Source organism: Poecile atricapillus, chromosome 12 (assembly GCF_030490865.1).
Source record: "Poecile atricapillus isolate bPoeAtr1 chromosome 12, bPoeAtr1.hap1, whole genome shotgun sequence".
Taxonomy (NCBI): domain Eukaryota; kingdom Metazoa; phylum Chordata; class Aves; order Passeriformes; family Paridae; genus Poecile; species Poecile atricapillus.
This window is the reverse complement of record NC_081260.1, coordinates 7,988,564-8,003,572: the sequence shown is the minus strand read 5'-3', so window position 1 is coordinate 8,003,572 and position 15,009 is coordinate 7,988,564. Positions and strand designations below refer to the sequence as shown.

The 15,009-nt window shown below is 40.6% G+C and overlaps 1 protein-coding gene across 7 annotated transcripts in view; it reads left to right on the top strand.

The window, feature by feature from the left end:
* The window catches only part of PAK3 (p21 (RAC1) activated kinase 3), a 139,418-nt gene that overhangs the window by 103,418 nt on the left and 20,991 nt on the right, over nucleotides 1-15,009 (top strand). For all 7 annotated transcript variants that reach the window (XR_009278522.1, XM_058847650.1, XM_058847648.1 and 4 more), the window contains 5 exons: nucleotides 2,921-3,021; nucleotides 7,613-7,766; nucleotides 8,812-8,849; nucleotides 10,076-10,207; nucleotides 10,811-10,973. Coding sequence is in view for 6 of the 7 variants with exons in the window: in XM_058847650.1 (XP_058703633.1) it covers nucleotides 2,921-3,021; nucleotides 7,613-7,766; nucleotides 8,812-8,849; nucleotides 10,076-10,207; nucleotides 10,811-10,973 (588 nt within the window). In the remaining variant the exon portion in view is untranslated. The remainder of the gene's footprint in view (nucleotides 1-2,920; nucleotides 3,022-7,612; nucleotides 7,767-8,811; nucleotides 8,850-10,075; nucleotides 10,208-10,810; nucleotides 10,974-15,009) is intronic.

The following is a 15,009-nucleotide window of genomic DNA, read 5'->3' as shown; positions in this document are numbered from 1 at the left end:
CAGTGAGGAAGACTGAAAGGCTGGACTCAGATTGTGGTCAGTAGCATTAAATCCAGCTGGATTTCAAGAGTGATTCTGTCTTCAATGTCCATCAGTGTCCCTCCAAGGAGAGGTCAGAACTACGGAACTGTGGTCATTCCCTTGGAGCTCCAGCTTATCTGTGCTGCTTGGCTGCCCCATTCATGAGGCTTCATGAGATTGTGTGGAGCAGCTGGAGGTAATCTGGCAGTAGAAGGCACAGTGGCAGTCCCATTCCTCCCCTCAGCCACGGGCAATTCTGAAGACTTCTCTGATGTGAAAACTATAACGGGATGGGCCCATTTCTTAGGCAGACCTGGCTAGCTCACTTTGCAGATTTTTCCCCCAAACACCCCCTTCTGGGAACAAAATTAATTTTCAGTTGATTCTTTTTAAAGGCCAAAATGAAAGTTTTTCCCAGCTTGCTTAATTCCCGGAAAGGCTTGGATCACTTCTTCCCTTAAGTGCTAGCAGGATGGTAATACTCCTTTCCTGAGGAAGCATTTCTTAAGTAGGAGATGCTGTCTAAAGTGCATGCAGAAAAGGGGAGACCCAGAAACAACCCCTTCTGGAAATGATCAGTGACATTAAAAATGTGATTAACTACCAGTCAGAGCAATCTTAGGGAACATACAAGTGTCATGATTTTAAATGTGACCATGAGGAAAAGTCAGGTAAGATTTATAGCTTAATTTTGTTGGGTGAATTAATAAACAGAGGAAGTTTAGCTTGAATGGCCAAGTCCCTTGAGGTAGTTTGGGTCACGGTATCAGCAGGCCTGTGTACTTCATAGACTCTGTGACACATTTCTGAGAACAGAACAAAAGGTGACTGATATGTCTGCTCTCATATAGTACAGTGCTTTGCAGCATCACAATGTTAAGTCCGTGGTTCATCACTGGTGCGAGTCAATAGAATGTGAAGAAAAACCATGGCAGGGTATTTCTGCCTGAACCTGCAGGAACTTTGTTGTCTTTCATTTGCTCACCAGAGAGGAGGGATGTAAGGATGGATGATGTGGAGGCCCTCATAGCTAACTCTGTGCAGCAGGAGTGTACTGTGAGAGGCATTTACAAGAAAATCAAATAGGAATGTTCAATACAAACCGTTTGCATCCAGTCAGTCAGGTGCTTCAAAGAAGTCATGGCTTTTCATATCATCTTGCCAGCTTGCATGAAATAGATATGACTTGATTTGCAGAGCCCACACAGAAACATTGAACTTTTTACACTGGGGAGAGGTGAAGGTGTAGTAAAGAGATTCTGTATTTCATTTGTAGTGTAGGTATCAGCATTTGGACCATAGGTGTTATATCTCAAGTCCATTAAACAAATGAGACAGATCTTGGGGAATGAGCTGGAACACCTGTCCTCCAGCAGGAGAATCCTACAATGGACAAGTGCTGCTTTTCATTGAATGTTTTTATGTAATCCCTTACTTTACTTCTAGATTTGACTGCTGCTTTGAACTGAATTTGACAGTCCTTAAATCTAATTTTCACTGCATTAGCTTGCAAATGATGAGGTAGAAGAAGCCAGTTTTGCTATCCACACACAGATGACATCTTCTAACTGGCAACATCTGTCCTGAAAATTAAACAACATCATCTTAATGATAAAAGAAGGGGAAAGCCTTTGCATTTCTATTTGATTTATTACTGCCATCTTTACTGAATGCTAAATGAATATATTTCATCAGTGGACAATGTGTGTGGTATGCAGCACAGACAAAATATGACAATTATTTAATGAGGATATCTGCAGCAATGCAGAGAAAGGATTAGAGGCATTCAAAATAGACTGTAAGTACAAAGAGCAGAGCATCTTCCTCTTAAAGGAGGCTGTAAGGTATAATAAGAAATATGCAAATAGAGGCCTTGTGGAGCTATTACCTGAGCAAAGACAAACATGGACTGGTCAGTCCAGCCTTGGATGAAACCCTACATGAACCTATGGCGCTGGCAAACATAATATTTAAACACCGCAGGAAAGCGAAGGCAGCTTCCCTCAGCCTTTATTTCACTCATTCTTAATCAGGGTCAGTAAAACAGGGCTGAAGTGACATTTGTCAGTAGTCAGAAGTGCAGGAGATGGATGACCACAGGGGATGTTATTTTCAAAAGGTTGTAAAGAGGGATGGAAATGAGAAGCAAATGCAGATTCTTCCAAGACTGCCTGCTTAAGTAAGATACCCCACATACTGGGAATACTGGCGAAGTGATTTAAGAAGAAAAAAATTCTGGACACTAATAAAGCCTGCATTTTATGATCATATGTCTTAGTTAACTGAGAGCTCAAAATGTCTTTTCCAAAGGCATTTCTGGGATTCTGTTGCTGGGCAGATTCTGTCTTTTCTGAAACAGAGCTGCTGTTTCAGCCTTTTAGTTGGAAGAGGAGTCATTGCATAAGTTGCTGATTTTCACAGAACCTGTAGGAAAAAAAGCCTTTCCTCTGATTTGGCTGACTTTGAAATGGATTCAAACCATACTGGAGAACAGACACCCATAAACATGGTGTGTCCTGTGTGATTTATTTCTGCAGGAACCCACAAAGTCACATAGAAGTTAGTTTCTAGATATGAAAACTCAATGAAAAAAATAACTGAAAATATAAATCATACTGGTTATAGATAGCCTAAGAAGGCTATTTCATGAACAGCTTGCTTTGGCAGCAGTCACACTGGCTCAAAGAAAAACAAAATAAAATAACACCTGGTAGGCCTTCCCTAGCAGGGGTTGACAGGCTGGCATTGTGTCAACCTGGGTCTGTTTCTTAAGTGGGATGGATGTTAATTGATTTGTTTTCCACTTTTTTAAAGCACTATTTTGAGCACACCTGATTGTTAAAAGTTTTAAATGAAAAACTGTTCTGAAAATAAGTGCTTGTTAACATTTTGCCTCTAGCCAACAAGAAGAAAGAGAAGGAACGTCCTGAGATCTCTCTTCCTTCAGACTTTGAACACACCATTCATGTGGGATTTGATGCCGTCACTGGAGAATTCACAGTAAGTAACTTCTGTATTTCATGTTTACCAGAACTTCTAGATTCTTGATGGTAAAATAACCTCTTTTTGCCAGAAACATCAGATCACAGCAGCCAGGCTGTGAAGAAAGAGACTTTTATTTGTTTGGCTTAGGATTTAGAGTACTTAACTTGTGATTCAGGCTGCTTCTTTTTTTTTTTTCCTCTCCAAGGATTGTCAGCAGAGTGTCTGCAGGAAATGAAAACTAGGAAGAATGTAGATGTATGCTTTTCTCAGTCTCTCAAGCTGCTACAAGGGTTGGTTATTCAGTGTCTTTGGGAAAGCATAAAAATTCCTCCCCCCCATGCATAGTAGACAACCAGCCTTAGTGCAAAGTCCAGCTGCTCTGCAGGTAGCCCTTGGAGACACTCAGAAAGCTGCAGCACTGTGGAAGTCCATTAATTTTAATTTAGTATCCTTCAAAATATGTTTATACTCTAGGTGATCAGTGTTTCTAGCCTTTATGTACTAATAAAATAGCTGTCAGCTTTTGCATCTCGAATCTCAACAAAGTGTTGGGAAAAATGAATCTGATGGAATCTCTGAAGTGTGCAGGGATTTCAGAGCATTTCTTCTCCGATTACTAGTAGGGTGCTGAAACCATTGTTCTTTAAAGCTGAGATGGCAGTGAGCTTACGTTTTGTTAAACTGTGGAGGTGAGAAGGAGCATTAGCAACTCTGCTGCAACCAGTAGTGCCCCATGAGCTGAGTGGTCAGACTGTGTAATCAACATTGTGGACTGTGCTAGTGCTGACTGACTGCATACACCAAACACGATGGGACAAATCATTTGCGTGGACAAAGGATGGCTAATTTTCAGAATTTGAGCCCTAAAATGGGATTTCTTCATAATTTTGTACTTTGCTACTTTTGTTTCACAAAGAGGTTTCAGAAAGCAGGAAACTTTCTGTGTCCTACACTAGAGTCGGAACAGTAGGAATAACAGTAGAAGAAAAAAAGACACATTTAATTACAGCATGTCTTCAAAGGAGTAGTGAAATGGAATTATGCTTTGTAATTAGGAAATACAGATACATTTAAAATAAATGGACTAGTTAATTAGGATTTTTAAAATTAGATGTCATAAAATCTTACTTCAAAATTTATTCTGTGCCAAACCCTAGGGCTTGACTAAATGCATATTTAAAAAGCCCAGATGTCATCATTTTTGATCAGAAACTTTGCATAAAGCTTTTAAACTTGCATTTTCCCTGCTGTCTATCTTGATTTTTCTTTTTTTTCCCTCTCTTTCTTTCCCTGTAGCCACTTTATTGTTCAGGTTAATCTTCAGTGCCATTTTCCTTATCTTCATATCATATTACATTTCTTTCTGCTTTTGTTTCTCTCTTTTTTGTGTTTACGTCACTTCTTCTTGTCTGTCTTCACCTTCCCACTTTCTGTTCTCTTCCCATTGGATGTTCAGCTGTTCTTATTCTATATCTGTTCTTTCTTCTTTGTCTTCTACCTTTATTTCTGTGTGTTTGAGACTTTTTCCTTCTGATTCCAAGCAAACACAATGGGTCACATACGTGTTCTCTCATAACCTGACTGGTGGTCAGGGTCCTGGTTAGTTCATGTTCCTGTGAGCTGGAACAGAAAGGAGGGATGTCAGATTTAAGACACTTCAGCACAGGCACTCACTACCTGTATTTCAGGGATCAAGGCTTGGAACATTTTGACTGTTGTTATTATCTACCAGTGTTTCAAAACAGTCTCTAACATCTTTGGTGGTTTTTTTGCTGTCAGATACTGCCAGCACAGAGTAAATCAATTCTCCATGGCTAAATAGGTCCAGCTTTATTGCAGTAGTGTAGTTTCTTTTTAAATATCTTTCTCCTTTTCCAAACAGTGGATGTGAGATGTCTGTTTTCCAATTACTCTTGTTTTTGAAATGTGGAAGTGCAATGCTGCAGTCTGAGAAGGCTGTAAACAATTCAAAACTAACCAAAGGGTCAGGTGACTTCCCATGCACAGCTTGCCAGCACAGGACTTAATGGTGTAGTCTTCAGTGGAGTCCATCATCAATCAAAGGAAGGGAATTTTTGCACCACTAAGAACTAGATATTGGTCCCAACTAATCCCAGATATAGGCATTACAGTACACATTACATTAGGCAAGTTTGGTTTGTCCCAACCTGGATAGAACCTGTGTATCAGCTGGGTAGTCATGTGGTAAGTACCTCCTGCAAAGGAACTGCCACTAGCCCGTACCATGTTCTGGTATTCCCACTGTCTAGTGATCATGCTGTCTGCCTCTTTCAAAAGTTTGGAAGTGCCATGGGAGTGTCTAATCAATGTGCAAACACACAGGGCTTTTTTTATTATTTATTTATTTATTTATTTATTTATTATTGCAGCTGTCATGCCATTAGTGCCCGCTCTCCTGATTATATGCAATGCATTGGGTCATTTTCTGACATCAAACCATTGCCCCCAGCTGCATCCCCTGATTGCTGTTAGATGCATCCTAATGCACGATTGCATGGGCTCCCGAGTTCTGGCTTTCAGGCTTGAGCACCAACTTGTGTTGTCCATCATGAAGAAATATTACATCTCCATTTCACTGTGCTTGGAGCAACCACATTTGCTAAGAAACAGGGCTTCTAAAGCAGAGAATAAAATTGGTTTGAAACTGTTGGATGGAGCATCTTGCTAGAGCTTTATGATCCTTTATTTGAAAAATGAGTTGCATTTTCTGAATGAAGGACAGCATGGTTAGCAGGCCTTTGGGAGGTGTTTTTTGTAAGGCATGCATGTTTGAAACCATTTCCTCATCCCCAACCTAGAAGAAAATGTGGTTACCTGCCAAACTTTTAAAGCTTCTAAATTAGGCCATTAGTAAGTGGGAAAAGTTGTGGCTGTAGATCCAAAGAAGTTGCACATTCCTAATATAATCAAGCATTTCTTTACAATTGTCCTCATTTTTAGTCTGACACACACAGATTATTTGTGTTGTGGCAATGTACAGCGTCCCAGATTTCACAATCTGACTTTGATCATCTTCTTTATCCACTGGTCAAATGGTGATCTCAGGGCTGGAGAACACCCAAGCCTGGAAAAAACTTTAATAGAGCCATTCAAAAATGGTAATCTGGCTTCAAAACTAGTCAAACAGCAAAAGCCCAGATATTTCTCTTTTTTTTTTCTTTTTTCTTTTTTTTTCTTTTTAATTTTAAATTGACAAGGAAAAACACATGTAATTTTTCTAGTCAATTGGCATTAATTCTCAGGAATGTATATTTATGAGGAGAGAAAAACTGTTTAAAAGCGAGAGAAGGGGGAATGATGCTTCCAAACTTTGGAACAGTTGTGATTTTCCTGTTTTCCTAAACCTGCCTTCCTGTAGCCTGTCTACCACCTGATCTATTTGGTATCCACCTCATAACTCTCATTTTAGATGGGTCTTGCCCATTCTGTCCCGTTGGTTTCCTTCTACCACCTTCTAAGTTTTCCCACATTCTGTTTTAACTTTCTTTTCTTTCTTTATTTACATCCATTACAGCCAGATCTCTATGGCTCACAGATGTGCCCAGGGAAGCTCCCAGAGGTGCGTCACAGGCCCCAAAGGCTTCTTTGAGATGTCATAGCACTGCAGCAGCAGGTTGATATCTGTGCAGTAGATTTGTTGCTTGGCTTTTCCCACTTTTTTTCATCAATCCTAAACTTTGGAGGCTCATGTCACACATTGTTTTGTGGACAATTTCTGAGAAGAAGCTATATGAATGTAGATTAGCACATTTTTTCTTCAGTGAGCCCTACAATTTGCTGGGCAATATCAGCTGTGCAGTAAGAGGGGGGAAATGACAGGCTGTTAAATCTAGGGAATTATCCTGGATAACTGAAGCAAGTTCTTGTCAATAGAATTTCATTGTGGAGCTGGGGCTTTTAGTTATTAGATCGATTTTCAAATTCTACTTCACCCATAACATGTCCAAGCATTCATCCAAGGCTTTGGCACTCTCAGCCTGTTTTCTGAGTTCCCAGTTTCTGTATGTTTGCAGTAAGGAATCTAGAGACATCCTTTGCAGCTGTGGTATAGCTCAGTATCATGATTTTGAGAGCTGAAAGACAGATTCTTTACCCTGCAGTGTTTCCTGGTGTGCTGAAAATTAATTGTATCGGAGTGGGGTTTACCTTTGAATCAGACAGCAGTGATCATTTCAGCAAAATGTGTTTGGATTCCTAAGCATGAAAAGTCCACTGTAAAGCTCCTAAAAAACACTGTGTTGTCCACCAATAGAGAATGGTCTTGTTATGTCTGCCCTGAATCACCAGGCAAACAAGCTTAAGCATTAAATCATTATTCCATGGAAGAGCAGAGTTGATTTCTAGAGAAGTTTCATGTCCTTTTTTTCTTCTCATAGTCATTACTTTATTTTCTTTCTAAAGTTGGGTCCTGATTTTAGCTAGATTTTTGATAGAGAAGAAATGATTGCATCTGATTTTAATTCTAAGGTGTCAATCAAAATTTCTGCAAGTAATCTTACAGCAAACATGGAATCATGGTAAAGATCTGTGAGGCTACATATTTTAAATACTCTAAACCCACTTTGTTTCCACTCAACATCTACAGGGCATTCCAGAGCAGTGGGCCAGGCTACTACAGACCTCCAACATAACAAAACTGGAGCAGAAGAAGAACCCACAGGCTGTTCTAGATGTTCTCAAATTTTATGATTCAAAAGAAACAGTTAACAACCAAAAATACATGAGCTTTACATCAGGAGGTAAGTTGACGTCTCCCAACAGAGGTGGTCAGGCTCCAAAATGAGTCAGAGCAAAGTTCAATATTCAAGTAGTCAGGAAGCAACCTTAACCAATTCCACATTGTGGAATACTCCTGAAATTAATTCCATTTCTCTTTTTTCCCCCCCAAATATCATTAAAATGGTGACCTAGCTTCATTGCAGGTTTTTAGAACTAACCAAGATTTTGAAACCAAAATGCCATTAAGATACCATTAGTTTGGTAGAGTGCCTGTCGACAGCTTCAGCTAAAAAAGGGGATGTCTGTAGCCAGCAGGGTGTGGACAGCATTTGGAATTTACCTGCTGGGGTTCTATTTCCTCCACAGGATCGTCTGTGGCAGTAGAGTTTGTCATTTCCAGGAGTTTGAAGGTTCAACCAAGACAACTTCCAAAATGCAGAAGTTTCTCAGTCTTTCTAAAGACTGTGCACTTACCTCCAGGATTGAGAGAAAGCATTTTTTTCCCCAAATTCCATAATTAAAGGATTTGACTAATTTGATGCTTACTGTGTGCTAAAATAGCAGTTCCCTTTATGATGAAATGTAAACTTCAAAACAGTTCATGTGTGCTCCTGAGCCCAGGAGCTGTTCTTATGCTTTGTCAGAATAGAGTTGCATGGCTAAAGGGGGGTTTCGAGGAAGCTTTTCTGTGGAAATGTTGTCATCAAGCTAATGAGAATGAATGCATGCAATTTATTGAAAAGAAAAATAAAACACAGGAAGAAAAGGAGAAAAAGCTGCTTTAGCTCTTGGGTGGAACAGAAGCATTGACAGTTTAAGAACAATTTGCATTTTCTTGGTCAAATTTCTATTTACTTTATCTACTTACTCTGTTTACTGGCAAACAGGACAAAAAATAGACACAGTCTGGAATTTTGTCCTGTTCTCTTCCTTGCTGTTGCTCCTGAAGGGATGGTGTGAAAGAAAAACATTCTCTATTTGGTTTGACTTGTTCTATGGGCTTTTCCAAAACAGGCCGGATTTCTTTCTAATGGCATCTGGTTCATTCTCCTTTGCTCATTGCAGATAAAAGTGCCCATGGATACATAGAAGCCCATCCATCGGTGAGTGGTAAAGTAACCTTTGATGTTCCTAGTGTTTAAGAATTGTGGAGCAAGCCATGAGCTTTCCCTGGCTGATTTATGATTTTCCATTTGAGATCTTTGTTAAAACATGAAAGTCTGGTTTAGCAGACAGAAGATTGCTGGCTGGTTTTAACCATGGTGTATATCATTCACAACAATATACAGCACTGCCTAATAAGCCCATTTTAATGTAGTTTTAAAAATTTAGAGTCCCATTTCTATCAAGTTTCATGATTTCTCCTTAGTACAGCTGGATATATAATTGAATATAAATAAGGTTATAATTGATATTTAATTTGCTGGAACCATTGAAGTAAAGTTTTAAATAACCATCCACTCTAATTAATGCTGGATTGCAACAGCAATCCCAGAGATATAGGAGTGAAATACACATTAATACTGACCAAATCTATTAGAATTATTGTTAGTGAATTAAATAGCAAGTTACTGAATGGGGATTTGGCTTTTCTTTTAAACTCTTAAGCAGCTTCATGTGAGGTTTGTGATTACACAGCCAACTGTGTATAATAAAATGAAAATCATCTTTGAATATTCACACTGTAGATTTTCAATCAGTGCCACTTCCTTTATCTTTAATAAAACACACTTCTCAGAGGAGGTGTGGTGCTCACCAGAGCAGAGTAAGCCTTTCCAGTAGCTCTTCCAGTGGGTATGGACACCTTGGCATATGCTGTAGTATTTTTGTCTAGCAGACAGGGGCAGTAGTGAGACAGTCAGCATGACAGCTTTCCAAAATTACTGGCTCAGGTCTCCCTGTTTGCTGTGGACTTCACTTACTGGTATTTCTACTGGACCAAAGGGGTGGCATTTTAAAGAGAGTGACAGTCGTGTGAGTATGTTGAATGGTGCCTTTGATTTGCTTCAGTTCTCTAAGTGGCCTGTTGTAGCCAGCTTTGAAGCTGGTAAACACTTCACGAGGCTTTTTTTTTTGTGTGTGTTTCACCAGCACTTTTGGGATGACATGATATAACCCCCTGCCTCCAAGCAGCAGCTGAGACTAGTGGAGTTCAATGCACCTAAACCTTTAAGTGTTGTGCTGAGTTTAACTTAGAACTTAGGCCCATAGGAGCATGTGCATGTCTACATTGGTCTCTAACATCTAGGAAGACTAAGGCTGTAGGTAGCTATCAAAGCTTCAAAGTTGCAGGATGGAGACTGTCACTCACAGTACTGTCTGTCCACAGAGCACAAAAACAGCATCAGAACCTCCTCTGGCTCCCTCTGTGTCTGAAGAAGAGGATGAAGATGATGAAGAGGAGGAAGATGACAATGAACCTCCACCTGTTATCGCCCCACGGCCTGAACACACAAAATCAGTAAGTGCCAGATTTGATTAGGTCTGTGTTTGGTGCAGTGCAGAGCTGCAGGTTTCTGATCAGACAGCACTTGCTGGTTGGGGCTGAAGGTGCTTGGCAGGAAGTCCTGTCATGACAAAGAGCTTCACTTCAGCCACTGACACTGGGAAAATCGGGTTTGAACTTTCACTTTCATCGTCAGTATCCTGGGATTTTGGTGGCGGTCATGGCTTTCTTCTTGTATCAGGGAAGGGCATGTCCTTTAATGTTAGTAGTGTGAAAATGAGACACTTTTTCCAGCTGTACAGGCTCCCTGTCAGCAGGGATAGCAGTCTAAAAATGCTGTTTGTATCCTAGCAAGATGCATAGGACACACTGTCTTCTGGAGATACCTGCCCCTCTCCATGAACTGTATCAGAAAATCCATTAAAATTGAGCACGAAACTGGCCATGAACTTGTAACCTTTCATTTTTGCTTGTTCAGTTTGAGAAGTGGACAGCAAAATCAGTTTTAAAGTCCTGGATGTGGCTGACACGATCTTCGTAAGGGTTTGTACTTGAAATATGATCTCAGAGGCATCTCTGCCAGCCACCTTTCTGACACAAAAAAATTTCTTGTCACAGATCTACACACGCTCTGTTATTGAACCTGCCGCTGCACCAGCACCAGCTAAAGAAGCCACCACTCCCCAGCCTGAAAACTCAAACACAAACACTCTGTACAGAAACACAGACCGGCAGCGAAAAAAATCCAAGATGACAGATGAGGAGATCCTAGAGAAACTGAGTATGTATTGAGTATTTCAAGTTTGCTAGAGCAGTGTATTTCCTGCATGCATCAGCATTAGCTGTACCAAATGTTTCTCTCAGTTTACTGTCACAGAGTCATTTACAGCTCCTGGCAGAAACTGTTGTGCTTTGAGGCAGCAAGAGAACACTTGGGGTGTTCCTGCTGCCTCTGAGGGCAGCTGGGACTGGGTTGGATTTGCCTGAGCTTCCTTCTGTGCTAAAGGCAAAAGCAGAGATTGTTTCTTGTTGAGGAAAAGGCTGTGACCTAGTGAATGACATAGGGAACTCCTGTGTACTAATGGCCAAATGGAACAAAATGTTTGGGTTCCTAAATTCTCTTCAGACTCCTAACTTCTCACGAGTCGTTGGAGTCAAAATACTTTGCAAAAATCTGTTGGGTTTTTGGGTTTTTGTTTGTGGGAGGTTTTTTATTGGTGTGGGGTTTTTTACCAGTCAACATCTGCAGCACGAAGCTGGTTTCTTCAGCCTCAATGAACTCTCCTTGAGACAGTTACATATCTTCCAGGTATTCTTCTGTCCTTTTCATAACTGTTATTGCTCCTCCTACTTCTACAGTTTGTTTTGTAATAATTGTACAATTTTGTTGGTGACTTCTCCTTTGAAAGGAACATCTGCTGTATCAGATGACATGGCACTTTTTCATGGCTAATTCTCAGCCAGTTAATATAATTAGAACTCCAACCACTGGCTCAGCCGCTGTGCAGATCATACTCTATTGAAGCACCTCAAGCCCTTCATGATTCTGCAGTGCAACAAATTTAATTTGCTTCTTGCATGTGACAGCCGCCAGTGCAGTGTTCTCAGATTAAATGGTTTCATTCAGAACAAAGCCCAGGATACTCTGTGTCTACCATTAACTGTTAGTAAAAAAACCAGATTGATCTACACCTCCTTCTGTCAGATCACAAAGCCAGTAATGTCCTTAATGGTGGTGTTAGTGTTGAGGAACACACATAATCACGAATGATTATATGAAGGTGCTTTATTGAAGAGCTCTGGATGTCAGGGGTACACATACCCAAATCTGACCCGATTTGGTTTTGAGTTGAACATGTTTTATACTCTATCATTATACAACTTACATATTCATTATTAAACTTACATTGTTCTATTGTAAGCATTGTTTTTACCCAAGCATGGATTTCTCGTGATCCCCCCTAGCCCCCTAACATTGTTCCTCATGTTCTTTAAACTATAATTATATCTAATCACATCTAACAGTTGTATCATTTATCATATACTGACTACACAGGTGCAGTTTGACCTGATCTTTAGCAAGCACAAGGCCTAACATTTCCCAGGGCCTACTTTTCCCAGGGCTTTCCAAACCTAACTTTCTTTCTAAGTCTCCGAATTTTCTAAGATTTTAGAACCTTTTACTATCACTGGCAAGTGCTTGTAATAGGGTGCTGTTTGGCTGTGGCTTTCTCTCAGTGGTTGCCATTGCTCAACATTCTTGTCATACCTGCCGTGGCACTGATGGCTGCTGTGACTGCACAGCCTTCCTTAGCTGTGAGATTTCAGCTGCTTGCCTAGAGTTTTCTGCATCCTTACCAGGTTGACATGAACCTCATTGACATTAGGGAGTATCCAAGAGATAAATTCAACAGCTTTAACTGAGGGCACAATGAAATAAATTCCAGAGCAGGTGGTTACCTGCAGACATGTCAGCTTATATAGAGAGAAATTCTGCTTCTTCAACTGATGCTAAATGTTTGAGGCAGGCTTCTCCCATGAGATCTACAGGTATCCTGCATCCATGAGCTCAAGTATGTCTATCATTTATTCAAGCTGCTGTATATGCCAAGTTGGGACTGAGCCCTGGAGTTTTTGGGGATTATAGCTTCGAAATGTTACATGCTTTCCTGCTTTTTCTTTCTTAACAATTTGCTACCAAGTGAGCAAGGTCTGAATGTCTGCCTTGGGCAAACTGTGATGTGGGCAATGAAAAAACTTTTGTGCTTTCATAAAGCTATCTGAAAACAGGCATGATGCTTTTTTATTAGAATCTTAAACTAATTATATTTAAGCAGTGTGGTGCTTGTTCTATTTTAACTCTCATGACTGCTCCACCTTGCTTACTTCCCCCACAACTGTTTCTATGCTACTTTTTAGAAGATGTTCCTTGACCTCTTTTATCCAAAATTGCCTTCATAATTTTTTTTTGCTTGAAATAACTTGACTTCTTTTAGAGCTTTAGAGTTTTATTAGTGAGTAAAGCCTGTAATATTGAGATAAGATCAGATAAAATTCTGTCTGTAATTAAATCATGACTATGTTCCACTGATAACTGTAAAACAGAGCTGGCCCAATTCACCTTTCTTATGCACTTAATTTAGGACTTGATTAAATAAACTGCTTAAAGACATCAGAATAGCTGATAGGTTTATCTTTTGTCCAGAGCAGGCAGTGCTTTTCTGAGTGGGAGCTGTGTACCTGTCACTTTGTTGATTTTAATGCTGTAATGTTTGATGTCCATTGGCTTAAGCACAGGGAACCAGCCATAAGCAACTGCCTTGGGAAAGCAGCTTATCAAGTCTTGAGGAAAAACTCTGGAAATCTGAACTTCAAAATTAGTGGCAAATTAGGAAAATAATTTTAAAAAATCTTTCTCCTTCTCTGTATTCTTTTCTGAAGTGAATGAACTTCTAGTGTGTGTTCTAATAGATACGCGGTTCCATTAACTTGCTGAAAATAGCACCTAGCCAGGCACTGGCAGCACAGTGTTCCTGTTGTCCAGCCCAGCGCAGAATTAGAGCAGTGATTGATTTACTGCTGCAGAGCTCATGGGGCTTTGAGCCACAGGGTGTGAGACAGTCCCATATGGGACAGTCTGGCCCTGTCACCCATTGTGGAGTTCATGCCACTGAAAGCTAAAGTTAAACCTTGCCCTGCTTGACACCTTCTTGCCCATTTGGAGATGCCAGGAATCTGATGGGAAGGAAAGAAAGCAGTAATTAGGATATTTTGTTTGTGTCTAATGAAAGAGCCAAAATCCGATCGACTCAAAGCCAAAGGCTTAATTAAAGAAACAGTACTGTTTTTTCTGGTCTGGTAGTTTCCTTGATAGAATGCAGACAATGAAGCCTAAGATGGTGGCTCAATGCAAATGTTTTCTAAGGACTTACGTTGGAACATACATCACAGAAATAGTTTAAGAAGACGAGTTCAGAAGGAAAGACTTCAGTGATCTGCAGCATATTTTCTTTGACTGATCTGGCTGTATCCCTGTATTACAAATACAAACACATATTTATTTACCTGTGCATCCAAAATAAAACTAGATGATGCACCATTCCCTCTTAGTAGTCACAAACACCTTTTTGCCCTGTCCAGGCCATTTTTATGGAGCAGAGAGGTCTTTAGCATCCAGATGACCATTTGACTGGATGCCTATCCAGGAATCCTGTGCCTGCTAGCACAGCAAGAAGACAGGGTGTCAGCACCGTCTGGTACACTCCCTGCTAAAGCAATTTTGCAGTCCTTGGCAAGAGTGTTAATGGGAGCTGCAGTAGAAGAGGTCTTCTTTTCCCTGCATGCTCCCTCCCCTCACCCACTGCTCCAGGAACACCAGCCAGGGCTGATGACAGGGTGAGCCTGGGATGCTCACAACAGTCTCAAGTGGCCTGAAGTGGTCCTGCCCTGCTGTTCCAACCTGCAAGAGTCAGATGGACTGGAGTGTCAGGAACCCAAACTCAGGATGTAACACCTTCAGAACCTGGTTAACTTTTCATAGTTTCATCTCACTGAAACGCATGGCATAAAACAAAGCTCATTCTGCTTCTCTAGAGCAGGTCTTCACTACAAAATAACTCTTCAGTAGAGAAGAGCATGACTAGAGGACTCTGGGGCTCCCTTATAACTGACTAGAAGGAGGGATAGGAGATGAGAAGGTTTAAACCTCCTGCTCACACTGTGGAGCTTGACCATCCCACTGCTGTAGCATGGAGTTTCCAGGAGGCAGCAGCTTCTTGTTTAGTCTGACTTCGGCATCGTATCAGCTGTGCTCAGGA